Here is a 24405-nt window from a genome sequence, read left to right as displayed (position 1 = left end):
GGGGGGGGGGGTGGGGGGGGGGGGGGGTGGGGGGGGGGGGGGGTGGGGGGGGGGGGGGGTGGGGGGGGGGGGGGGTGGGGGGGGGGGGGGGTGGGGGGGGGGGGGGGTGGGGGGGGGGGGGGGTGGGGGGGGGGGGGGGTGGGGGGGGGGGGGGGTGGGGGGGGGGGGGGGTGGGGGGGGGGGGGGGTGGGGGGGGGGGGGGGTGGGGGGGGGGGGGGGTGGGGGGGGGGGGGGGTGGGGGGGGGGGGGGGTGGGGGGGGGGGGGGGTGGGGGGGGGGGGGGGTGGGGGGGGGGGGGGGTGGGGGGGGGGGGGGGTGGGGGGGGGGGGGGGTGGGGGGGGGGGGGGGTGGGGGGGGGGGGGGGTGGGGGGGGGGGGGGGTGGGGGGGGGGGGGGGTGGGGGGGGGGGGGGGTGGGGGGGGGGGGGGGTGGGGGGGGGGGGGGGTGGGGGGGGGGGGGGGTGGGGGGGGGGGGGGGTGGGGGGGGGGGGGGGTGGGGGGGGGGGGGGGTGGGGGGGGGGGGGGGTGGGGGGGGGGGGGGGTGGGGGGGGGGGGGGGTGGGGGGGGGGGGGGGTGGGGGGGGGGGGGGGTGGGGGGGGGGGGGGGTGGGGGGGGGGGGGGGTGGGGGGGGGGGGGGGTGGGGGGGGGGGGGGGTGGGGGGGGGGGGGGGTGGGGGGGGGGGGGGGTGGGGGGGGGGGGGGGTGGGGGGGGGGGGGGGTGGGGGGGGGGGGGGGTGGGGGGGGGGGGGGGTGGGGGGGGGGGGGGGTGGGGGGGGGGGGGGGTGGGGGGGGGGGGGGGTGGGGGGGGGGGGGGGTGGGGGGGGGGGGGGGTGGGGGGGGGGGGGGGTGGGGGGGGGGGGGGGTGGGGGGGGGGGGGGGTGGGGGGGGGGGGGGGTGGGGGGGGGGGGGGGTGGGGGGGGGGGGGGGTGGGGGGGGGGGGGGGTGGGGGGGGGGGGGGGTGGGGGGGGGGGGGGGTGGGGGGGGGGGGGGGTGGGGGGGGGGGGGGGTGGGGGGGGGGGGGGGTGGGGGGGGGGGGGGGTGGGGGGGGGGGGGGGTGGGGGGGGGGGGGGGTGGGGGGGGGGGGGGGTGGGGGGGGGGGGGGGTGGGGGGGGGGGGGGGTGGGGGGGGGGGGGGGTGGGGGGGGGGGGGGGTGGGGGGGGGGGGGGGTGGGGGGGGGGGGGGGTGGGGGGGGGGGGGGGTGGGGGGGGGGGGGGGTGGGGGGGGGGGGGGGTGGGGGGGGGGGGGGGTGGGGGGGGGGGGGGGTGGGGGGGGGGGGGGGTGGGGGGGGGGGGGGGTGGGGGGGGGGGGGGGTGGGGGGGGGGGGGGGTGGGGGGGGGGGGGGGTGGGGGGGGGGGGGGGTGGGGGGGGGGGGGGGTGGGGGGGGGGGGGGGTGGGGGGGGGGGGGGGTGGGGGGGGGGGGGGGTGGGGGGGGGGGGGGGTGGGGGGGGGGGGGGGTGGGGGGGGGGGGGGGTGGGGGGGGGGGGGGGTGGGGGGGGGGGGGGGTGGGGGGGGGGGGGGGTGGGGGGGGGGGGGGGTGGGGGGGGGGGGGGGTGGGGGGGGGGGGGGGTGGGGGGGGGGGGGGGTGGGGGGGGGGGGGGGTGGGGGGGGGGGGGGGTGGGGGGGGGGGGGGGTGGGGGGGGGGGGGGGTGGGGGGGGGGGGGGGTGGGGGGGGGGGGGGGTGGGGGGGGGGGGGGGTGGGGGGGGGGGGGGGTGGGGGGGGGGGGGGGTGGGGGGGGGGGGGGGTGGGGGGGGGGGGGGGTGGGGGGGGGGGGGGGTGGGGGGGGGGGGGGGTGGGGGGGGGGGGGGGTGGGGGGGGGGGGGGGTGGGGGGGGGGGGGGGTGGGGGGGGGGGGGGGTGGGGGGGGGGGGGGGTGGGGGGGGGGGGGGGTGGGGGGGGGGGGGGGTGGGGGGGGGGGGGGGTGGGGGGGGGGGGGGGTGGGGGGGGGGGGGGGTGGGGGGGGGGGGGGGTGGGGGGGGGGGGGGGTGGGGGGGGGGGGGGGTGGGGGGGGGGGGGGGTGGGGGGGGGGGGGGGTGGGGGGGGGGGGGGGTGGGGGGGGGGGGGGGTGGGGGGGGGGGGGGGTGGGGGGGGGGGGGGGTGGGGGGGGGGGGGGGTGGGGGGGGGGGGGGGTGGGGGGGGGGGGGGGTGGGGGGGGGGGGGGGTGGGGGGGGGGGGGGGTGGGGGGGGGGGGGGGTGGGGGGGGGGGGGGGTGGGGGGGGGGGGGGGTGGGGGGGGGGGGGGGTGGGGGGGGGGGGGGGTGGGGGGGGGGGGGGGTGGGGGGGGGGGGGGGTGGGGGGGGGGGGGGGTGGGGGGGGGGGGGGGTGGGGGGGGGGGGGGGTGGGGGGGGGGGGGGGTGGGGGGGGGGGGGGGTGGGGGGGGGGGGGGGTGGGGGGGGGGGGGGGTGGGGGGGGGGGGGGGTGGGGGGGGGGGGGGGTGGGGGGGGGGGGGGGTGGGGGGGGGGGGGGGTGGGGGGGGGGGGGGGTGGGGGGGGGGGGGGGTGGGGGGGGGGGGGGGTGGGGGGGGGGGGGGGTGGGGGGGGGGGGGGGTGGGGGGGGGGGGGGGTGGGGGGGGGGGGGGGTGGGGGGGGGGGGGGGTGGGGGGGGGGGGGGGTGGGGGGGGGGGGGGGTGGGGGGGGGGGGGGGTGGGGGGGGGGGGGGGTGGGGGGGGGGGGGGGTGGGGGGGGGGGGGGGTGGGGGGGGGGGGGGGTGGGGGGGGGGGGGGGTGGGGGGGGGGGGGGGTGGGGGGGGGGGGGGGTGGGGGGGGGGGGGGGTGGGGGGGGGGGGGGGTGGGGGGGGGGGGGGGTGGGGGGGGGGGGGGGTGGGGGGGGGGGGGGGTGGGGGGGGGGGGGGGTGGGGGGGGGGGGGGGTGGGGGGGGGGGGGGGTGGGGGGGGGGGGGGGTGGGGGGGGGGGGGGGTGGGGGGGGGGGGGGGTGGGGGGGGGGGGGGGTGGGGGGGGGGGGGGGTGGGGGGGGGGGGGGGTGGGGGGGGGGGGGGGTGGGGGGGGGGGGGGGTGGGGGGGGGGGGGGGTGGGGGGGGGGGGGGGTGGGGGGGGGGGGGGGTGGGGGGGGGGGGGGGTGGGGGGGGGGGGGGGTGGGGGGGGGGGGGGGTGGGGGGGGGGGGGGGTGGGGGGGGGGGGGGGTGGGGGGGGGGGGGGGTGGGGGGGGGGGGGGGTGGGGGGGGGGGGGGGTGGGGGGGGGGGGGGGTGGGGGGGGGGGGGGGTGGGGGGGGGGGGGGGTGGGGGGGGGGGGGGGTGGGGGGGGGGGGGGGTGGGGGGGGGGGGGGGTGGGGGGGGGGGGGGGTGGGGGGGGGGGGGGGTGGGGGGGGGGGGGGGTGGGGGGGGGGGGGGGTGGGGGGGGGGGGGGGTGGGGGGGGGGGGGGGTGGGGGGGGGGGGGGGTGGGGGGGGGGGGGGGTGGGGGGGGGGGGGGGTGGGGGGGGGGGGGGGTGGGGGGGGGGGGGGGTGGGGGGGGGGGGGGGTGGGGGGGGGGGGGGGTGGGGGGGGGGGGGGGTGGGGGGGGGGGGGGGTGGGGGGGGGGGGGGGTGGGGGGGGGGGGGGGTGGGGGGGGGGGGGGGTGGGGGGGGGGGGGGGTGGGGGGGGGGGGGGGTGGGGGGGGGGGGGGGTGGGGGGGGGGGGGGGTGGGGGGGGGGGGGGGTGGGGGGGGGGGGGGGTGGGGGGGGGGGGGGGTGGGGGGGGGGGGGGGTGGGGGGGGGGGGGGGTGGGGGGGGGGGGGGGTGGGGGGGGGGGGGGGTGGGGGGGGGGGGGGGTGGGGGGGGGGGGGGGTGGGGGGGGGGGGGGGTGGGGGGGGGGGGGGGTGGGGGGGGGGGGGGGTGGGGGGGGGGGGGGGTGGGGGGGGGGGGGGGTGGGGGGGGGGGGGGGTGGGGGGGGGGGGGGGTGGGGGGGGGGGGGGGTGGGGGGGGGGGGGGGTGGGGGGGGGGGGGGGTGGGGGGGGGGGGGGGTGGGGGGGGGGGGGGGTGGGGGGGGGGGGGGGTGGGGGGGGGGGGGGGTGGGGGGGGGGGGGGGTGGGGGGGGGGGGGGGTGGGGGGGGGGGGGGGTGGGGGGGGGGGGGGGTGGGGGGGGGGGGGGGTGGGGGGGGGGGGGGGTGGGGGGGGGGGGGGGTGGGGGGGGGGGGGGGTGGGGGGGGGGGGGGGTGGGGGGGGGGGGGGGTGGGGGGGGGGGGGGGTGGGGGGGGGGGGGGGTGGGGGGGGGGGGGGGTGGGGGGGGGGGGGGGTGGGGGGGGGGGGGGGTGGGGGGGGGGGGGGGTGGGGGGGGGGGGGGGTGGGGGGGGGGGGGGGTGGGGGGGGGGGGGGGTGGGGGGGGGGGGGGGTGGGGGGGGGGGGGGGTGGGGGGGGGGGGGGGTGGGGGGGGGGGGGGGTGGGGGGGGGGGGGGGTGGGGGGGGGGGGGGGTGGGGGGGGGGGGGGGTGGGGGGGGGGGGGGGTGGGGGGGGGGGGGGGTGGGGGGGGGGGGGGGTGGGGGGGGGGGGGGGTGGGGGGGGGGGGGGGTGGGGGGGGGGGGGGGTGGGGGGGGGGGGGGGTGGGGGGGGGGGGGGGTGGGGGGGGGGGGGGGTGGGGGGGGGGGGGGGTGGGGGGGGGGGGGGGTGGGGGGGGGGGGGGGTGGGGGGGGGGGGGGGTGGGGGGGGGGGGGGGTGGGGGGGGGGGGGGGTGGGGGGGGGGGGGGGTGGGGGGGGGGGGGGGTGGGGGGGGGGGGGGGTGGGGGGGGGGGGGGGTGGGGGGGGGGGGGGGTGGGGGGGGGGGGGGGTGGGGGGGGGGGGGGGTGGGGGGGGGGGGGGGTGGGGGGGGGGGGGGGTGGGGGGGGGGGGGGGTGGGGGGGGGGGGGGGTGGGGGGGGGGGGGGGTGGGGGGGGGGGGGGGTGGGGGGGGGGGGGGGTGGGGGGGGGGGGGGGTGGGGGGGGGGGGGGGTGGGGGGGGGGGGGGGTGGGGGGGGGGGGGGGTGGGGGGGGGGGGGGGTGGGGGGGGGGGGGGGTGGGGGGGGGGGGGGGTGGGGGGGGGGGGGGGTGGGGGGGGGGGGGGGTGGGGGGGGGGGGGGGTGGGGGGGGGGGGGGGTGGGGGGGGGGGGGGGTGGGGGGGGGGGGGGGTGGGGGGGGGGGGGGGTGGGGGGGGGGGGGGGTGGGGGGGGGGGGGGGTGGGGGGGGGGGGGGGTGGGGGGGGGGGGGGGTGGGGGGGGGGGGGGGTGGGGGGGGGGGGGGGTGGGGGGGGGGGGGGGTGGGGGGGGGGGGGGGTGGGGGGGGGGGGGGGTGGGGGGGGGGGGGGGTGGGGGGGGGGGGGGGTGGGGGGGGGGGGGGGTGGGGGGGGGGGGGGGTGGGGGGGGGGGGGGGTGGGGGGGGGGGGGGGTGGGGGGGGGGGGGGGTGGGGGGGGGGGGGGGTGGGGGGGGGGGGGGGTGGGGGGGGGGGGGGGTGGGGGGGGGGGGGGGTGGGGGGGGGGGGGGGTGGGGGGGGGGGGGGGTGGGGGGGGGGGGGGGTGGGGGGGGGGGGGGGTGGGGGGGGGGGGGGGTGGGGGGGGGGGGGGGTGGGGGGGGGGGGGGGTGGGGGGGGGGGGGGGTGGGGGGGGGGGGGGGTGGGGGGGGGGGGGGGTGGGGGGGGGGGGGGGTGGGGGGGGGGGGGGGTGGGGGGGGGGGGGGGTGGGGGGGGGGGGGGGTGGGGGGGGGGGGGGGTGGGGGGGGGGGGGGGTGGGGGGGGGGGGGGGTGGGGGGGGGGGGGGGTGGGGGGGGGGGGGGGTGGGGGGGGGGGGGGGTGGGGGGGGGGGGGGGTGGGGGGGGGGGGGGGTGGGGGGGGGGGGGGGTGGGGGGGGGGGGGGGTGGGGGGGGGGGGGGGTGGGGGGGGGGGGGGGTGGGGGGGGGGGGGGGTGGGGGGGGGGGGGGGTGGGGGGGGGGGGGGGTGGGGGGGGGGGGGGGTGGGGGGGGGGGGGGGTGGGGGGGGGGGGGGGTGGGGGGGGGGGGGGGTGGGGGGGGGGGGGGGTGGGGGGGGGGGGGGGTGGGGGGGGGGGGGGGTGGGGGGGGGGGGGGGTGGGGGGGGGGGGGGGTGGGGGGGGGGGGGGGTGGGGGGGGGGGGGGGTGGGGGGGGGGGGGGGTGGGGGGGGGGGGGGGTGGGGGGGGGGGGGGGTGGGGGGGGGGGGGGGTGGGGGGGGGGGGGGGTGGGGGGGGGGGGGGGTGGGGGGGGGGGGGGGTGGGGGGGGGGGGGGGTGGGGGGGGGGGGGGGTGGGGGGGGGGGGGGGTGGGGGGGGGGGGGGGTGGGGGGGGGGGGGGGTGGGGGGGGGGGGGGGTGGGGGGGGGGGGGGGTGGGGGGGGGGGGGGGTGGGGGGGGGGGGGGGTGGGGGGGGGGGGGGGTGGGGGGGGGGGGGGGTGGGGGGGGGGGGGGGTGGGGGGGGGGGGGGGTGGGGGGGGGGGGGGGTGGGGGGGGGGGGGGGTGGGGGGGGGGGGGGGTGGGGGGGGGGGGGGGTGGGGGGGGGGGGGGGTGGGGGGGGGGGGGGGTGGGGGGGGGGGGGGGTGGGGGGGGGGGGGGGTGGGGGGGGGGGGGGGTGGGGGGGGGGGGGGGTGGGGGGGGGGGGGGGTGGGGGGGGGGGGGGGTGGGGGGGGGGGGGGGTGGGGGGGGGGGGGGGTGGGGGGGGGGGGGGGTGGGGGGGGGGGGGGGTGGGGGGGGGGGGGGGTGGGGGGGGGGGGGGGTGGGGGGGGGGGGGGGTGGGGGGGGGGGGGGGTGGGGGGGGGGGGGGGTGGGGGGGGGGGGGGGTGGGGGGGGGGGGGGGTGGGGGGGGGGGGGGGTGGGGGGGGGGGGGGGTGGGGGGGGGGGGGGGTGGGGGGGGGGGGGGGTGGGGGGGGGGGGGGGTGGGGGGGGGGGGGGGTGGGGGGGGGGGGGGGTGGGGGGGGGGGGGGGTGGGGGGGGGGGGGGGTGGGGGGGGGGGGGGGTGGGGGGGGGGGGGGGTGGGGGGGGGGGGGGGTGGGGGGGGGGGGGGGTGGGGGGGGGGGGGGGTGGGGGGGGGGGGGGGTGGGGGGGGGGGGGGGTGGGGGGGGGGGGGGGTGGGGGGGGGGGGGGGTGGGGGGGGGGGGGGGTGGGGGGGGGGGGGGGTGGGGGGGGGGGGGGGTGGGGGGGGGGGGGGGTGGGGGGGGGGGGGGGTGGGGGGGGGGGGGGGTGGGGGGGGGGGGGGGTGGGGGGGGGGGGGGGTGGGGGGGGGGGGGGGTGGGGGGGGGGGGGGGTGGGGGGGGGGGGGGGTGGGGGGGGGGGGGGGTGGGGGGGGGGGGGGGTGGGGGGGGGGGGGGGTGGGGGGGGGGGGGGGTGGGGGGGGGGGGGGGTGGGGGGGGGGGGGGGTGGGGGGGGGGGGGGGTGGGGGGGGGGGGGGGTGGGGGGGGGGGGGGGTGGGGGGGGGGGGGGGTGGGGGGGGGGGGGGGTGGGGGGGGGGGGGGGTGGGGGGGGGGGGGGGTGGGGGGGGGGGGGGGTGGGGGGGGGGGGGGGTGGGGGGGGGGGGGGGTGGGGGGGGGGGGGGGTGGGGGGGGGGGGGGGTGGGGGGGGGGGGGGGTGGGGGGGGGGGGGGGTGGGGGGGGGGGGGGGTGGGGGGGGGGGGGGGTGGGGGGGGGGGGGGGTGGGGGGGGGGGGGGGTGGGGGGGGGGGGGGGTGGGGGGGGGGGGGGGTGGGGGGGGGGGGGGGTGGGGGGGGGGGGGGGTGGGGGGGGGGGGGGGTGGGGGGGGGGGGGGGTGGGGGGGGGGGGGGGTGGGGGGGGGGGGGGGTGGGGGGGGGGGGGGGTGGGGGGGGGGGGGGGTGGGGGGGGGGGGGGGTGGGGGGGGGGGGGGGTGGGGGGGGGGGGGGGTGGGGGGGGGGGGGGGTGGGGGGGGGGGGGGGTGGGGGGGGGGGGGGGTGGGGGGGGGGGGGGGTGGGGGGGGGGGGGGGTGGGGGGGGGGGGGGGTGGGGGGGGGGGGGGGTGGGGGGGGGGGGGGGTGGGGGGGGGGGGGGGTGGGGGGGGGGGGGGGTGGGGGGGGGGGGGGGTGGGGGGGGGGGGGGGTGGGGGGGGGGGGGGGTGGGGGGGGGGGGGGGTGGGGGGGGGGGGGGGTGGGGGGGGGGGGGGGTGGGGGGGGGGGGGGGTGGGGGGGGGGGGGGGTGGGGGGGGGGGGGGGTGGGGGGGGGGGGGGGTGGGGGGGGGGGGGGGTGGGGGGGGGGGGGGGTGGGGGGGGGGGGGGGTGGGGGGGGGGGGGGGTGGGGGGGGGGGGGGGTGGGGGGGGGGGGGGGTGGGGGGGGGGGGGGGTGGGGGGGGGGGGGGGTGGGGGGGGGGGGGGGTGGGGGGGGGGGGGGGTGGGGGGGGGGGGGGGTGGGGGGGGGGGGGGGTGGGGGGGGGGGGGGGTGGGGGGGGGGGGGGGTGGGGGGGGGGGGGGGTGGGGGGGGGGGGGGGTGGGGGGGGGGGGGGGTGGGGGGGGGGGGGGGTGGGGGGGGGGGGGGGTGGGGGGGGGGGGGGGTGGGGGGGGGGGGGGGTGGGGGGGGGGGGGGGTGGGGGGGGGGGGGGGTGGGGGGGGGGGGGGGTGGGGGGGGGGGGGGGTGGGGGGGGGGGGGGGTGGGGGGGGGGGGGGGTGGGGGGGGGGGGGGGTGGGGGGGGGGGGGGGTGGGGGGGGGGGGGGGTGGGGGGGGGGGGGGGTGGGGGGGGGGGGGGGTGGGGGGGGGGGGGGGTGGGGGGGGGGGGGGGTGGGGGGGGGGGGGGGTGGGGGGGGGGGGGGGTGGGGGGGGGGGGGGGTGGGGGGGGGGGGGGGTGGGGGGGGGGGGGGGTGGGGGGGGGGGGGGGTGGGGGGGGGGGGGGGTGGGGGGGGGGGGGGGTGGGGGGGGGGGGGGGTGGGGGGGGGGGGGGGTGGGGGGGGGGGGGGGTGGGGGGGGGGGGGGGTGGGGGGGGGGGGGGGTGGGGGGGGGGGGGGGTGGGGGGGGGGGGGGGTGGGGGGGGGGGGGGGTGGGGGGGGGGGGGGGTGGGGGGGGGGGGGGGTGGGGGGGGGGGGGGGTGGGGGGGGGGGGGGGTGGGGGGGGGGGGGGGTGGGGGGGGGGGGGGGTGGGGGGGGGGGGGGGTGGGGGGGGGGGGGGGTGGGGGGGGGGGGGGGTGGGGGGGGGGGGGGGTGGGGGGGGGGGGGGGTGGGGGGGGGGGGGGGTGGGGGGGGGGGGGGGTGGGGGGGGGGGGGGGTGGGGGGGGGGGGGGGTGGGGGGGGGGGGGGGTGGGGGGGGGGGGGGGTGGGGGGGGGGGGGGGTGGGGGGGGGGGGGGGTGGGGGGGGGGGGGGGTGGGGGGGGGGGGGGGTGGGGGGGGGGGGGGGTGGGGGGGGGGGGGGGTGGGGGGGGGGGGGGGTGGGGGGGGGGGGGGGTGGGGGGGGGGGGGGGTGGGGGGGGGGGGGGGTGGGGGGGGGGGGGGGTGGGGGGGGGGGGGGGTGGGGGGGGGGGGGGGTGGGGGGGGGGGGGGGTGGGGGGGGGGGGGGGTGGGGGGGGGGGGGGGTGGGGGGGGGGGGGGGTGGGGGGGGGGGGGGGTGGGGGGGGGGGGGGGTGGGGGGGGGGGGGGGTGGGGGGGGGGGGGGGTGGGGGGGGGGGGGGGTGGGGGGGGGGGGGGGTGGGGGGGGGGGGGGGTGGGGGGGGGGGGGGGTGGGGGGGGGGGGGGGTGGGGGGGGGGGGGGGTGGGGGGGGGGGGGGGTGGGGGGGGGGGGGGGTGGGGGGGGGGGGGGGTGGGGGGGGGGGGGGGTGGGGGGGGGGGGGGGTGGGGGGGGGGGGGGGTGGGGGGGGGGGGGGGTGGGGGGGGGGGGGGGTGGGGGGGGGGGGGGGTGGGGGGGGGGGGGGGTGGGGGGGGGGGGGGGTGGGGGGGGGGGGGGGTGGGGGGGGGGGGGGGTGGGGGGGGGGGGGGGTGGGGGGGGGGGGGGGTGGGGGGGGGGGGGGGTGGGGGGGGGGGGGGGTGGGGGGGGGGGGGGGTGGGGGGGGGGGGGGGTGGGGGGGGGGGGGGGTGGGGGGGGGGGGGGGTGGGGGGGGGGGGGGGTGGGGGGGGGGGGGGGTGGGGGGGGGGGGGGGTGGGGGGGGGGGGGGGTGGGGGGGGGGGGGGGTGGGGGGGGGGGGGGGTGGGGGGGGGGGGGGGTGGGGGGGGGGGGGGGTGGGGGGGGGGGGGGGTGGGGGGGGGGGGGGGTGGGGGGGGGGGGGGGTGGGGGGGGGGGGGGGTGGGGGGGGGGGGGGGTGGGGGGGGGGGGGGGTGGGGGGGGGGGGGGGTGGGGGGGGGGGGGGGTGGGGGGGGGGGGGGGTGGGGGGGGGGGGGGGTGGGGGGGGGGGGGGGTGGGGGGGGGGGGGGGTGGGGGGGGGGGGGGGTGGGGGGGGGGGGGGGTGGGGGGGGGGGGGGGTGGGGGGGGGGGGGGGTGGGGGGGGGGGGGGGTGGGGGGGGGGGGGGGTGGGGGGGGGGGGGGGTGGGGGGGGGGGGGGGTGGGGGGGGGGGGGGGTGGGGGGGGGGGGGGGTGGGGGGGGGGGGGGGTGGGGGGGGGGGGGGGTGGGGGGGGGGGGGGGTGGGGGGGGGGGGGGGTGGGGGGGGGGGGGGGTGGGGGGGGGGGGGGGTGGGGGGGGGGGGGGGTGGGGGGGGGGGGGGGTGGGGGGGGGGGGGGGTGGGGGGGGGGGGGGGTGGGGGGGGGGGGGGGTGGGGGGGGGGGGGGGTGGGGGGGGGGGGGGGTGGGGGGGGGGGGGGGTGGGGGGGGGGGGGGGTGGGGGGGGGGGGGGGTGGGGGGGGGGGGGGGTGGGGGGGGGGGGGGGTGGGGGGGGGGGGGGGTGGGGGGGGGGGGGGGTGGGGGGGGGGGGGGGTGGGGGGGGGGGGGGGTGGGGGGGGGGGGGGGTGGGGGGGGGGGGGGGTGGGGGGGGGGGGGGGTGGGGGGGGGGGGGGGTGGGGGGGGGGGGGGGTGGGGGGGGGGGGGGGTGGGGGGGGGGGGGGGTGGGGGGGGGGGGGGGTGGGGGGGGGGGGGGGTGGGGGGGGGGGGGGGTGGGGGGGGGGGGGGGTGGGGGGGGGGGGGGGTGGGGGGGGGGGGGGGTGGGGGGGGGGGGGGGTGGGGGGGGGGGGGGGTGGGGGGGGGGGGGGGTGGGGGGGGGGGGGGGTGGGGGGGGGGGGGGGTGGGGGGGGGGGGGGGTGGGGGGGGGGGGGGGTGGGGGGGGGGGGGGGTGGGGGGGGGGGGGGGTGGGGGGGGGGGGGGGTGGGGGGGGGGGGGGGTGGGGGGGGGGGGGGGTGGGGGGGGGGGGGGGTGGGGGGGGGGGGGGGTGGGGGGGGGGGGGGGTGGGGGGGGGGGGGGGTGGGGGGGGGGGGGGGTGGGGGGGGGGGGGGGTGGGGGGGGGGGGGGGTGGGGGGGGGGGGGGGTGGGGGGGGGGGGGGGTGGGGGGGGGGGGGGGTGGGGGGGGGGGGGGGTGGGGGGGGGGGGGGGTGGGGGGGGGGGGGGGTGGGGGGGGGGGGGGGTGGGGGGGGGGGGGGGTGGGGGGGGGGGGGGGTGGGGGGGGGGGGGGGTGGGGGGGGGGGGGGGTGGGGGGGGGGGGGGGTGGGGGGGGGGGGGGGTGGGGGGGGGGGGGGGTGGGGGGGGGGGGGGGTGGGGGGGGGGGGGGGTGGGGGGGGGGGGGGGTGGGGGGGGGGGGGGGTGGGGGGGGGGGGGGGTGGGGGGGGGGGGGGGTGGGGGGGGGGGGGGGTGGGGGGGGGGGGGGGTGGGGGGGGGGGGGGGTGGGGGGGGGGGGGGGTGGGGGGGGGGGGGGGTGGGGGGGGGGGGGGGTGGGGGGGGGGGGGGGTGGGGGGGGGGGGGGGTGGGGGGGGGGGGGGGTGGGGGGGGGGGGGGGTGGGGGGGGGGGGGGGTGGGGGGGGGGGGGGGTGGGGGGGGGGGGGGGTGGGGGGGGGGGGGGGTGGGGGGGGGGGGGGGTGGGGGGGGGGGGGGGTGGGGGGGGGGGGGGGTGGGGGGGGGGGGGGGTGGGGGGGGGGGGGGGTGGGGGGGGGGGGGGGTGGGGGGGGGGGGGGGTGGGGGGGGGGGGGGGTGGGGGGGGGGGGGGGTGGGGGGGGGGGGGGGTGGGGGGGGGGGGGGGTGGGGGGGGGGGGGGGTGGGGGGGGGGGGGGGTGGGGGGGGGGGGGGGTGGGGGGGGGGGGGGGTGGGGGGGGGGGGGGGTGGGGGGGGGGGGGGGTGGGGGGGGGGGGGGGTGGGGGGGGGGGGGGGTGGGGGGGGGGGGGGGTGGGGGGGGGGGGGGGTGGGGGGGGGGGGGGGTGGGGGGGGGGGGGGGTGGGGGGGGGGGGGGGTGGGGGGGGGGGGGGGTGGGGGGGGGGGGGGGTGGGGGGGGGGGGGGGTGGGGGGGGGGGGGGGTGGGGGGGGGGGGGGGTGGGGGGGGGGGGGGGTGGGGGGGGGGGGGGGTGGGGGGGGGGGGGGGTGGGGGGGGGGGGGGGTGGGGGGGGGGGGGGGTGGGGGGGGGGGGGGGTGGGGGGGGGGGGGGGTGGGGGGGGGGGGGGGTGGGGGGGGGGGGGGGTGGGGGGGGGGGGGGGTGGGGGGGGGGGGGGGTGGGGGGGGGGGGGGGTGGGGGGGGGGGGGGGTGGGGGGGGGGGGGGGTGGGGGGGGGGGGGGGTGGGGGGGGGGGGGGGTGGGGGGGGGGGGGGGTGGGGGGGGGGGGGGGTGGGGGGGGGGGGGGGTGGGGGGGGGGGGGGGTGGGGGGGGGGGGGGGTGGGGGGGGGGGGGGGTGGGGGGGGGGGGGGGTGGGGGGGGGGGGGGGTGGGGGGGGGGGGGGGTGGGGGGGGGGGGGGGTGGGGGGGGGGGGGGGTGGGGGGGGGGGGGGGTGGGGGGGGGGGGGGGTGGGGGGGGGGGGGGGTGGGGGGGGGGGGGGGTGGGGGGGGGGGGGGGTGGGGGGGGGGGGGGGTGGGGGGGGGGGGGGGTGGGGGGGGGGGGGGGTGGGGGGGGGGGGGGGTGGGGGGGGGGGGGGGTGGGGGGGGGGGGGGGTGGGGGGGGGGGGGGGTGGGGGGGGGGGGGGGTGGGGGGGGGGGGGGGTGGGGGGGGGGGGGGGTGGGGGGGGGGGGGGGTGGGGGGGGGGGGGGGTGGGGGGGGGGGGGGGTGGGGGGGGGGGGGGGTGGGGGGGGGGGGGGGTGGGGGGGGGGGGGGGTGGGGGGGGGGGGGGGTGGGGGGGGGGGGGGGTGGGGGGGGGGGGGGGTGGGGGGGGGGGGGGGTGGGGGGGGGGGGGGGTGGGGGGGGGGGGGGGTGGGGGGGGGGGGGGGTGGGGGGGGGGGGGGGTGGGGGGGGGGGGGGGTGGGGGGGGGGGGGGGTGGGGGGGGGGGGGGGTGGGGGGGGGGGGGGGTGGGGGGGGGGGGGGGTGGGGGGGGGGGGGGGTGGGGGGGGGGGGGGGTGGGGGGGGGGGGGGGTGGGGGGGGGGGGGGGTGGGGGGGGGGGGGGGTGGGGGGGGGGGGGGGTGGGGGGGGGGGGGGGTGGGGGGGGGGGGGGGTGGGGGGGGGGGGGGGTGGGGGGGGGGGGGGGTGGGGGGGGGGGGGGGTGGGGGGGGGGGGGGGTGGGGGGGGGGGGGGGTGGGGGGGGGGGGGGGTGGGGGGGGGGGGGGGTGGGGGGGGGGGGGGGTGGGGGGGGGGGGGGGTGGGGGGGGGGGGGGGTGGGGGGGGGGGGGGGTGGGGGGGGGGGGGGGTGGGGGGGGGGGGGGGTGGGGGGGGGGGGGGGTGGGGGGGGGGGGGGGTGGGGGGGGGGGGGGGTGGGGGGGGGGGGGGGTGGGGGGGGGGGGGGGTGGGGGGGGGGGGGGGTGGGGGGGGGGGGGGGTGGGGGGGGGGGGGGGTGGGGGGGGGGGGGGGTGGGGGGGGGGGGGGGTGGGGGGGGGGGGGGGTGGGGGGGGGGGGGGGTGGGGGGGGGGGGGGGTGGGGGGGGGGGGGGGTGGGGGGGGGGGGGGGTGGGGGGGGGGGGGGGTGGGGGGGGGGGGGGGTGGGGGGGGGGGGGGGTGGGGGGGGGGGGGGGTGGGGGGGGGGGGGGGTGGGGGGGGGGGGGGGTGGGGGGGGGGGGGGGTGGGGGGGGGGGGGGGTGGGGGGGGGGGGGGGTGGGGGGGGGGGGGGGTGGGGGGGGGGGGGGGTGGGGGGGGGGGGGGGTGGGGGGGGGGGGGGGTGGGGGGGGGGGGGGGTGGGGGGGGGGGGGGGTGGGGGGGGGGGGGGGTGGGGGGGGGGGGGGGTGGGGGGGGGGGGGGGTGGGGGGGGGGGGGGGTGGGGGGGGGGGGGGGTGGGGGGGGGGGGGGGTGGGGGGGGGGGGGGGTGGGGGGGGGGGGGGGTGGGGGGGGGGGGGGGTGGGGGGGGGGGGGGGTGGGGGGGGGGGGGGGTGGGGGGGGGGGGGGGTGGGGGGGGGGGGGGGTGGGGGGGGGGGGGGGTGGGGGGGGGGGGGGGTGGGGGGGGGGGGGGGTGGGGGGGGGGGGGGGTGGGGGGGGGGGGGGGTGGGGGGGGGGGGGGGTGGGGGGGGGGGGGGGTGGGGGGGGGGGGGGGTGGGGGGGGGGGGGGGTGGGGGGGGGGGGGGGTGGGGGGGGGGGGGGGTGGGGGGGGGGGGGGGTGGGGGGGGGGGGGGGTGGGGGGGGGGGGGGGTGGGGGGGGGGGGGGGTGGGGGGGGGGGGGGGTGGGGGGGGGGGGGGGTGGGGGGGGGGGGGGGTGGGGGGGGGGGGGGGTGGGGGGGGGGGGGGGTGGGGGGGGGGGGGGGTGGGGGGGGGGGGGGGTGGGGGGGGGGGGGGGTGGGGGGGGGGGGGGGTGGGGGGGGGGGGGGGTGGGGGGGGGGGGGGGTGGGGGGGGGGGGGGGTGGGGGGGGGGGGGGGTGGGGGGGGGGGGGGGTGGGGGGGGGGGGGGGTGGGGGGGGGGGGGGGTGGGGGGGGGGGGGGGTGGGGGGGGGGGGGGGTGGGGGGGGGGGGGGGTGGGGGGGGGGGGGGGTGGGGGGGGGGGGGGGTGGGGGGGGGGGGGGGTGGGGGGGGGGGGGGGTGGGGGGGGGGGGGGGTGGGGGGGGGGGGGGGTGGGGGGGGGGGGGGGTGGGGGGGGGGGGGGGTGGGGGGGGGGGGGGGTGGGGGGGGGGGGGGGTGGGGGGGGGGGGGGGTGGGGGGGGGGGGGGGTGGGGGGGGGGGGGGGTGGGGGGGGGGGGGGGTGGGGGGGGGGGGGGGTGGGGGGGGGGGGGGGTGGGGGGGGGGGGGGGTGGGGGGGGGGGGGGGTGGGGGGGGGGGGGGGTGGGGGGGGGGGGGGGTGGGGGGGGGGGGGGGTGGGGGGGGGGGGGGGTGGGGGGGGGGGGGGGTGGGGGGGGGGGGGGGTGGGGGGGGGGGGGGGTGGGGGGGGGGGGGGGTGGGGGGGGGGGGGGGTGGGGGGGGGGGGGGGTGGGGGGGGGGGGGGGTGGGGGGGGGGGGGGGTGGGGGGGGGGGGGGGTGGGGGGGGGGGGGGGTGGGGGGGGGGGGGGGTGGGGGGGGGGGGGGGTGGGGGGGGGGGGGGGTGGGGGGGGGGGGGGGTGGGGGGGGGGGGGGGTGGGGGGGGGGGGGGGTGGGGGGGGGGGGGGGTGGGGGGGGGGGGGGGTGGGGGGGGGGGGGGGTGGGGGGGGGGGGGGGTGGGGGGGGGGGGGGGTGGGGGGGGGGGGGGGTGGGGGGGGGGGGGGGTGGGGGGGGGGGGGGGTGGGGGGGGGGGGGGGTGGGGGGGGGGGGGGGTGGGGGGGGGGGGGGGTGGGGGGGGGGGGGGGTGGGGGGGGGGGGGGGTGGGGGGGGGGGGGGGTGGGGGGGGGGGGGGGTGGGGGGGGGGGGGGGTGGGGGGGGGGGGGGGTGGGGGGGGGGGGGGGTGGGGGGGGGGGGGGGTGGGGGGGGGGGGGGGTGGGGGGGGGGGGGGGTGGGGGGGGGGGGGGGTGGGGGGGGGGGGGGGTGGGGGGGGGGGGGGGTGGGGGGGGGGGGGGGTGGGGGGGGGGGGGGGTGGGGGGGGGGGGGGGTGGGGGGGGGGGGGGGTGGGGGGGGGGGGGGGTGGGGGGGGGGGGGGGTGGGGGGGGGGGGGGGTGGGGGGGGGGGGGGGTGGGGGGGGGGGGGGGTGGGGGGGGGGGGGGGTGGGGGGGGGGGGGGGTGGGGGGGGGGGGGGGTGGGGGGGGGGGGGGGTGGGGGGGGGGGGGGGTGGGGGGGGGGGGGGGTGGGGGGGGGGGGGGGTGGGGGGGGGGGGGGGTGGGGGGGGGGGGGGGTGGGGGGGGGGGGGGGTGGGGGGGGGGGGGGGTGGGGGGGGGGGGGGGTGGGGGGGGTGTGGGGGGGGGGGGGGGGGGGTGGGGGGGGGGGGGGGTGGGGGGGGGGGGGGGGGGGGGGGGGGGGGGGCGGGGGGGGGGGGGGGGGGGGGGGGGGGGGGTGGGGGGGGGGGGGGGGGGGGGGGGGCGGGGGTGGGGGGGGGGGGGGGGGGGTGGGCGGGGGGGGGGGGTGGGGTGTGTCCAATCACACTTGGCCAATAAAGATTCTATTCTATTCTATTCCAAGTGGTCCGCACGCTCGGTTTGTTCGAAACCGGGGCCCTGTAAATGCTGGGAATTATCCCGATCTGGAATCTGATGCCGTTCCAGGAAAGGGAGACCGAGAGCTGAGTTCTGTTATCAACCGGACTCTCGCGGTGCCTTAAAGATTGACTAGTTTGTATTTGAGGGTCAGCTATCACGACCGAGTACCAGCTTTGTCTGACGAGTACGCCACAGTGCAGTGATGGCGAACCTTTTCGAGGCCGAGTGCCCAAACGGCAACCCCAAACCCACTTATTTGTCGCAAAGGGCCAACACGGCAATCTAACCCGAATACGGAGGTTTTACTGTAGAAAAAACGGTTGGCTCCGAGGCGTGCGTTACTCGGGAGTAAGCTTGGTGGTAGTCGGTGGCTTTGCTTTGAAATAACCGTGCAGCTCTTCCAACGGGTGAATCACGACCCTAGGAGGGTTTGCTCAGAAGCAAGCCCCATTGCCAGCAACCGAGCTTACTCCCAGGTAAAGGATCGCGCTTTAGTTCTTCGCATGAAAATCAGTGGGGTTTAACAGCACTTAACAGGGTTACCTACACAGCTTCCCCAAAACTAGGACTTAGGTTTAATGCTAATAATCGAGCCCAGCAGCCCAGGCCAGCCTAGATGTGTTGGGGGGCACTCTGTTTGCGTGTGCCCACAGAGAGGGCTCTGAGTGCCACCTCTGGCACCCGTGCCATAGGTTCGCCACCACTGCTATAGTGTATGGAAGCTTGTGCTTGAATAAAAATGTGTTCATCTTTAAGGTGCCATGACAGTCATGTTTATTTTTGCTGCCATGTGGATGTGCACAGGTGTCCATTATTAGGATGCTGTTCTGCGTAGCTGGTGGTCAAAAATGTCTTTTGTCCACCATACTATTTGACTCATCTTAGAAGTGGACTTTGCTGCTAGAGCTAGACAATGTCATTTCCTGCATGGCAGGGGGTTGGACTTGATGGCCCTTGAGGTCTCTTCCAACTCTGTGTTTCTGTGATGGCCATGTAAGTGTAGAAAGAGGACAAGACACATTCCTGGAGGGTAAGTCTACTTTTGGCAGCTGGTCGTGGTGATTAAAGGGAACCCCTCCATTCAGAGACAGTCAACCTCTGAATACCAGTGCCTGGAGGCAACATCAGGAAGAAGAAGAAGAAGAGGAAGAGGAGGAGGAGGAGGAGGAAGAGGAGGAGGAGGAGGAGGAGGAGGAGGAGGAGTTTGGATTTATATCCCCCCTTTCTCTCCTGCAGGAGACTCAAAGGGGCTTACAATCTCCTTGCCCTTCCCCCCTCACAACAAACACCCTGTGAGGTAGGTGGGGCTGAGAGAGCTCCGAGAAGCTGTGACTAGCCCAAGGTCACCCAGCTGGCGTGTGTGGGAGTGCACTGGCTAATCTGAATTCCCCAGATAAGCCTCCACAGCTCAGGCGGCAGAGCTGGGAATCAAACCCGGTTCCTCCAGATTAGATACACGAGCTCTTAACCTCCGATGCCACTGAGGGGAGAAGGGTAAGGAAAAGGGCCCTTTCCGCACAAATCTCCTAAAACATTAGTAAAAATTTTTGATTCTTCCTCTTTTGTTCGCACTCGCCACCTTGACATTATTCCTGGCAATCATTTTGTGATTTTTCCCTTTTTTCCCCTTCTGTGTTGAATCGATGCTTCGGGAGCAGCAGTGGCGTAGCGGTTAAGAGCAGGTGCTGTAAAGGATTCAATGGTGTTGATGGTGAAGTAACCTTGAGTGCATTCCACAGCCCGGGCGATGGGCCAGCTTCTTCGGCGGAGACCTTATCTCTGCGCGGGAGATGAGGACACCGTTCCCATGGGAAGCAGGAAGGGGGGATGGGGTGAATGGTGTTATAACCTGTGCTTCTGGCGGGAAGTGTCATTCCTGCCACTGCGTGTACTTGAGCTTTCTAAGATGTCTTAATAAACGGACTTTTACACTCAAAAAGCCTTTTATTTCTGCTTCTATGGAATTCCTTACAGGTGCGCTCTAATCTGGAGGAACCGGGTTTGATTCCCCGCTCTGCCGCCTGAGCTGTGGAGGCTTATCTGGGGAATTCAGATTAGCCTGTACACTCCCACACACGCCAGCTGGGTGACCTTGGGCTAGTCACAGTTCTTCGGAGCTCTCTCAGCCCCACCCACCTCACAGGGTGTTTGTTGTGAGGGGGGAAGGGCAAGGAGATTGTCAGCCCTTTTGAGTCTCCCACAGGAGAGAAAGGGGGGATATCAATCCAACTCTTCTTCAACGCTTCAAACCCTCGCACTCCATTCTACACTCCTTGTATGCTCAATGCTTCAAAAGTTGCCCCCCCCCCAATAAAAAACCAAGAAGAGAAAGGCTGCAGATAAACAGGCGAGGGGGAACTGAGTGAGCTCAGACAGTGGCACTGAGGAGGAAGTTGAGGGAAGCAAAGAAGCGTGGGAAACGTAGTAAATAGATCCCACAAGCAACTGAAGACGTTTTTATAACATTTTATCCAGAGAATCGTTTTAAAAGGGGATTCATTTTAAATGTTTTGAGGCTGGAAATAAAAACGTTTGGGGGTAAAAAAAACAGTGCGGAACTCGATGGAGGAATTGTTTCGTTTCCTGCCTCACAATGTTTTAAAAGAATTGTGTAATGAAATGGAATGAAATGAATGGTGTGGAAAAGCCCAAGGGCTCGGCCTCTATGCCTTGTTATTGTCCTTCTGGGGGATCTGGGTAGCCAGCAGGGGGAGCTGTGCCCAGGACACGCGCATGCTCTGTGCCCCTGCTGCTGTGGGGCCCACCCCGCCACAGCCCGGAACGCCCCACCATGCCCCCTCCATGCCCCCGCACTGGCGTGCGCCTGGGACATCACACCCCTACCCCCCACCCCGTGTGTATGATGCCCCTGGTAGCCACTGTGTGAGGCAGGTTGCTGGACTGTATAGACCACTGGTTTGATCCAGCAGGGCTTTTCTTATGTTCTTAAGTTATCTTGGGATATCCTGAAGGAGCACCTTCCTTATGAGGAGAGGCTGCAGCGTTTGGGGCTCTTTAGTTTGCAGAGGAGACGTCTGAGGGGGGATATGATTGAAGTCTATAAAATTATGCATGGGGTAGAAAATGTGGACAGAGAGAAATTTTTCTCTCTTTCCCACAATACTAGAACCAGGGGGCATTCATTGAAAATGCTGGGGGGAAGAATTAGGACTAATCAAAGGAAACACTTCTTCACGCAACGTGTGATTGGTGTTTGGAATAGGCTGCCACAGGAGGTGGTGATGGCCACTCACCTGGATAGTTTTAAAAGGGGCTTGGATAGATTGATGGAGGAGAAGTCGATCTATGGCTACCAATCTTGATCCTCTTTGATGTGAGGTTGCAAATGCCTTAACAGTCCAGGTGCTCGGGAGCAACAGCCGCAGAAGGCCATTGCTTTCACATCCTGCACGTGAGCTCCCAAAGGCACCTGGTGGGCCACTGCGAGTAGCAGAGAGCTGGACTAGATGGACTCTGGTCTGATCCAGCTGGCTCGTTCTTATGTTCTTAAGACCATTGCTTTTACCTCCTGCCTGGGAGCTCCCAAAGGCACCTGGTGGGCCACTGCGAGTAGCAGAGAGCTGGACTAGATGGACTCTGGTCTGATCCAGCTGACTTGTTCTTATGTTCTTATGTTCTCTTCTTTCTCCCCACCCCCACCCCCGTTCGTCTTGCCAGGTGCCAACGTGAATGCTGCCAAGCTCCACGAGACCGCGCTCCACCACGCCGCCAAAGTGAAAAACGCCGATTTGGTGGAGATGCTGGTGGAATTCGGAGGGAACTTCTACGCCCAGGACAATCGAGGGAGGAAACCTTCCGATTACAGTTGGAGCAGCCGGCCCACCGCGGAGCGTTTTGAGTATTATGAAAGTGAGTGGCGGAGAATTCCCGCAGCTTCTCTGGGGTTGAAGGTGGCCGCCATCTTCCCTGTCCGTTTTCATGTCATGTGCCCATACGCCTTCCCGAATCGAATACTCTGTGGTGCATGCAAAGTCACTTATTTGCCTCAAGCCCTAGAATAATAGAAACAGAGTCGGATGGGACCTCAAGGGCCATCCAGTCCAACCCAGGCATGACGCAGGGAATTCACAACGACCTCTCCCGCTAAATCCCCAGTGACATCTGTTCTGTGCCCAGAGAAAGCCAAAACCCCCTCCAGGATCCTTGGCCAATGTGGCCTAGAGGAAAATTCCTTCCTGACCACAAGGGCCAGGAAAGACAAGTGCTGACATTTCCTGCCCTCCCTCTCTTGCTCTTTGAGTCTCCTACAAGAGAGAAAGGGGGGATATAAATCCAAACTCCTCCTGCTCCTGCTCCTGCTCCTGCTCCTCCGCCTCCTCCTCCTCCTCCTCCTCCTCCTCCTCTTCCTCTTCCTCTTCCTCTTCCTCTTCCTCTTCCTCTTCCTCTTCTTCTCCTCCTCCCTTTCTCTTCTGCAGAAACGCCCCTGAGGCTGTCCCATTTCTGTCGCCTCAGCCTTCGGAGAGCCTTCGGCCAGCGGGCCCTGGAGAAGATCGCCAAGTTGCAGATCCCCCAACGGTTTATCGACTTCCTCTCCTACCAATGACGATCGAGGAAAAGCTGGCGTCGAGAGGCCGTGGGCCGGCACGCCTGATGCTCGGAATTCTTGGCTGCCTGCATCTCGCCCGGGCCTCCAGTCGTATCTCAAGTGCCATGGATGTACATACTATAGATGAGACGCCCAAAATTCAGGAGCCCCGTGCAGACGAATTCTCGAGTATTGCTGCATTCCTTCACTCCCTGCAATGCAGGAACACCGCGGACTCGAGCGTTTCGTTCCGGCTCCCTGTAAAATATGTTCATCCTTGCATGGCACGGCCGGGACCGAGAGGGAACGTCTGCTTGTTCTTAAACCGATGCTGCTCGGCTCGCCCCGTTCACCGCTGACATCGCATTTGCACGCGAGTTGCGGGATCAGCCCGCGCTAATAGCAGCCTAGAGAGGCAGTGTGTGTGATATAATGATCAAAGTGTCAGACGGGATCTGGGTTCCGATTCCCGTATGGCCCCGAAGGTTACTGCTTGGCACTGGGCCAATCCCTTCGTCTCATCTAAGCTGCCTTGCAGGGTTGTTGTGAGGATAGAACAGGATAGGGAAGTCTCCCTGAGAGCCAGTGTGGTGTAGTGGTTAAGAGCAGGCTGACTCTAATCTGAAGAACCAAGTTTGATTCCCCGTTCCTCTACAGGAGCGTCAGACTCTTATCTGACAACCTGGGTTTGTTTCCCCGCTCCTCTGCATGAAGCCTGCTGGGTGACTTAGGGGCTTTCCGCACTGACAGAGTTGTACTGGTTTCTATCCAGGTTCACCTCAGTGTATCCGCACTGCAACTGAGCTCAACTTTGTTTTGTCTCAGTTCCCCCCCCCCCCCCCCCGAACTGCACCTTTCTGCTGGAACAAGGTTGATACCACTTCGAAGCTTCGAAGTGCGGACGCATTGAAACGACACCTCATCCGTTCAACCAATCAGGAGCCGCTTTTGTGGCATGCGCAGACTGGGAGAGTCGTGGCGGGCATGTAACTGTAAACTGTAAAAAAAAAAAAAAAGAATGCTCCCGTTTCCCATGGTAACACAAGCTCCAATCATGATCGAGGAGCGAAACAGGCACCAAGATGATCCCGCCCACTTAGCTCGGTTCCAGGGGGCCAAGTAAGTTGCTGTGCGGACAGCCTGGAATCGCCCCCCACTGAAGGGAACCGAGTCGACCTTAGCTCCCTTTTGAAGTGCGGAAAGCCCCTTAGTTCTGTGCCCTCAGTTCAGGAGACAGATCAACTTTCCTGAGTTCTAGCATTCTCCGCTTCCTTCCATCCCTGGGGGGAAGGTTGTGGGGGGAGGGGCGGTTAGACACAGGCTTTTCAGTTAGGCAGACGTAGCCATGACTCTCCTTGGAGGAGTTCCGAGAAAGCCAAAAACTGGGTATCTCCTGTTTCCAAACGGTTGCGAAAGATGTCAAGTCGCAGCCGACTTAAGAGGAGTTTGGATTTATACCCCGCTTTTCTCTCCTCGAAGAAGACTCCTTTCCCTTCCTCTCCCCATAACAGGCACCTTGTGAGGCAGGTGGGGCTGAGAGAGTTCTGAACGAACTGTGACTAGCCCAAGGTCACCCAGCAGGAACGTAGGAGCGGGGAAACAAACCCGGCGCACCAGATAAGAGTCTGCCGCTCATGTGGAGGAACCGGGAATCGAACTCGGCTCTCCAGATTAGAGTCCACTTGCTTTCCACCACACTTATGGTGACCCCCCTTAGAGTTTTCAAGGCAAGAGACAGACAGAGGCGGTTTGCTTGGGTGAACCAGGTCTCAGCTGCCTTGAAAAAAGTTATTGTAAAGTAAGAATGAGTAACCCCATGGCAGTTTGCACACACTTAGCAAGGAGACTAATTGTAGGGCGGGGCACGAGAGCAGACCTTGCACTCGGACCCCACCTTCCACCCCAGTGGGTGTGCTTTGTGGTTCTCTATGAGCCTGCCGGCCCCATCGGTTTGGCATAAAAACGGCCTAGGTGAATTTCAGGGGCAGATCAGAGTGTTTGTGTTTAGGAACAGTTATGTGCGAATGTCTTCCTGCTGCGCCCCAAAACACACGGAGGTTTTCCGCCATGCCAGTGTGTAAACTAGTTCCCTGAAGAACCTACGTGCAGAGGCGGAACTTCCGTGGGGCTGCCTGGGGACAAACACCCCGGGCGGCCGCCATTCATGTCATGTGGGGGGGGGCGGAAAATCACCCCCCACCCCTCCCCCCTGGGCCTGGGTCCGCCAGGCAGAGGTAAGTACCTTAGGTAAGTGGGCTGCGGGCAGAGGTGGGATCCAGCAGGTTCTCACAGGTTCCCGAGAGCAGGTTACTAATTATTTGTGTGTGCCGAGAGAGGGTTGCTAATTGGTGATTTTGCCACGTGATTTTTGCCTGAGTGACGCCCCTCCTCTCAGCAGTAGCGCGCAGAACTGGAAGCAGTCTAGCAGGAGGGGCACCGGCGTGCGTGGCAGCCTGCGCCTGCGTGCCTCCGTTTCCCGCCCAAGGACCAGCGCAGCGGCTGCGTCCTTGCCACAGCCCCGCCCAGGAATGCCCTGCCCCCAGAATGCCCGGCCACGCCCCTGTCGTGCCCCGCCCAGCCCCATTGGCGCTACGGCACAGTTTGAATCCCACCACCCTGGGAACCTGTTACTAAAATTTTTGGATCCCACCACTGGCCGCAGGGGGCGGGGTGTGTGCCCGGAGCAGGTTTTGCCCAGGTATGATTTTTCCTCCCTACGCCTCTACACGTGGTGGCTGGTTCATATATGTTCCCATTTATCACACCTTAGTTCAGGTATGCAGTAGAGAAATGAGCCTTCTTAGCTTGGGAACGTGGTCACCTGTCACTTTTGCGCACAGCAAGCACACTGTGGGATGTCTACCACTTCAAACCGTCACATACAAAACATCCTCTGTATTTATGTCTCGCTATGAGAACAATAAACTTTTCTTTCCCTCTTGCAAAACGGTTGGGTTAAATCTGTGCCTCGGGGCATACCGGCTCACGTTTGGGAAAACGTCAGGCGCAACCGGTCAAGGGAGGATTCCAACTTGAGCCTTCTTCTCTGCTGCTCCCTCCTGTCCAAGTGCCCAGTTTACACCATATAACATTTGCTATTCTTGAGCTCCTAGTTAGCAGGGAGATCCCAACTGGAATGGAGCGAGAAAAAGCAGGAGCAGGGTGGGATGGAGCAGCGGCGTAGGAGGTTAAGAGCTCGTGTATCTAATCTGGAGGAACCGGGTTTGATTCCCCGCTCTGCCGCCGGAGCTGTGGAGGCTTATCTGGGGAATTCAGATTAGCCTGTGCCCTCCCACACACGCCAGCCGGGTGACCTTGGGCTAGTCACAGCTTCTCGGAGCTCTCTCAGCCCCACCCACCTCACAGGGTGTTTGTTGTGAGGGGGGAGGGGCAAGGAGATTGTCAGCCCCTTTGAGTCTC

General features: G+C 80.3%; 1 protein-coding gene across 1 annotated transcript in view; it reads left to right on the top strand.

Moving 5' to 3' along the window:
- ASB13 (ankyrin repeat and SOCS box containing 13) overlaps window positions 1–21731 on the top strand; it is a 25831-nt gene extending 4100 nt beyond the window's left edge. Inside the window, exons 2-3 of the mRNA XM_048501470.1 lie at window positions 20118–20309; window positions 20876–21731. Coding sequence (XP_048357427.1) covers window positions 20118–20309; window positions 20876–21003 — 320 coding nt within the window. The 3' untranslated portion in view covers window positions 21004–21731. The remainder of the gene's footprint in view (window positions 1–20117; window positions 20310–20875) is intronic.
- Window positions 21732–24405: the final 2674 nt, after the last annotated feature.

Source organism: Sphaerodactylus townsendi, linkage group LG06 (genome assembly GCF_021028975.2).
Source record: "Sphaerodactylus townsendi isolate TG3544 linkage group LG06, MPM_Stown_v2.3, whole genome shotgun sequence".
NCBI lineage: Eukaryota > Metazoa > Chordata > Lepidosauria > Squamata > Sphaerodactylidae > Sphaerodactylus > Sphaerodactylus townsendi.
Note: the sequence above shows the minus strand (reverse complement) of the source record. Positions and strands in the feature narration are given on the sequence as shown.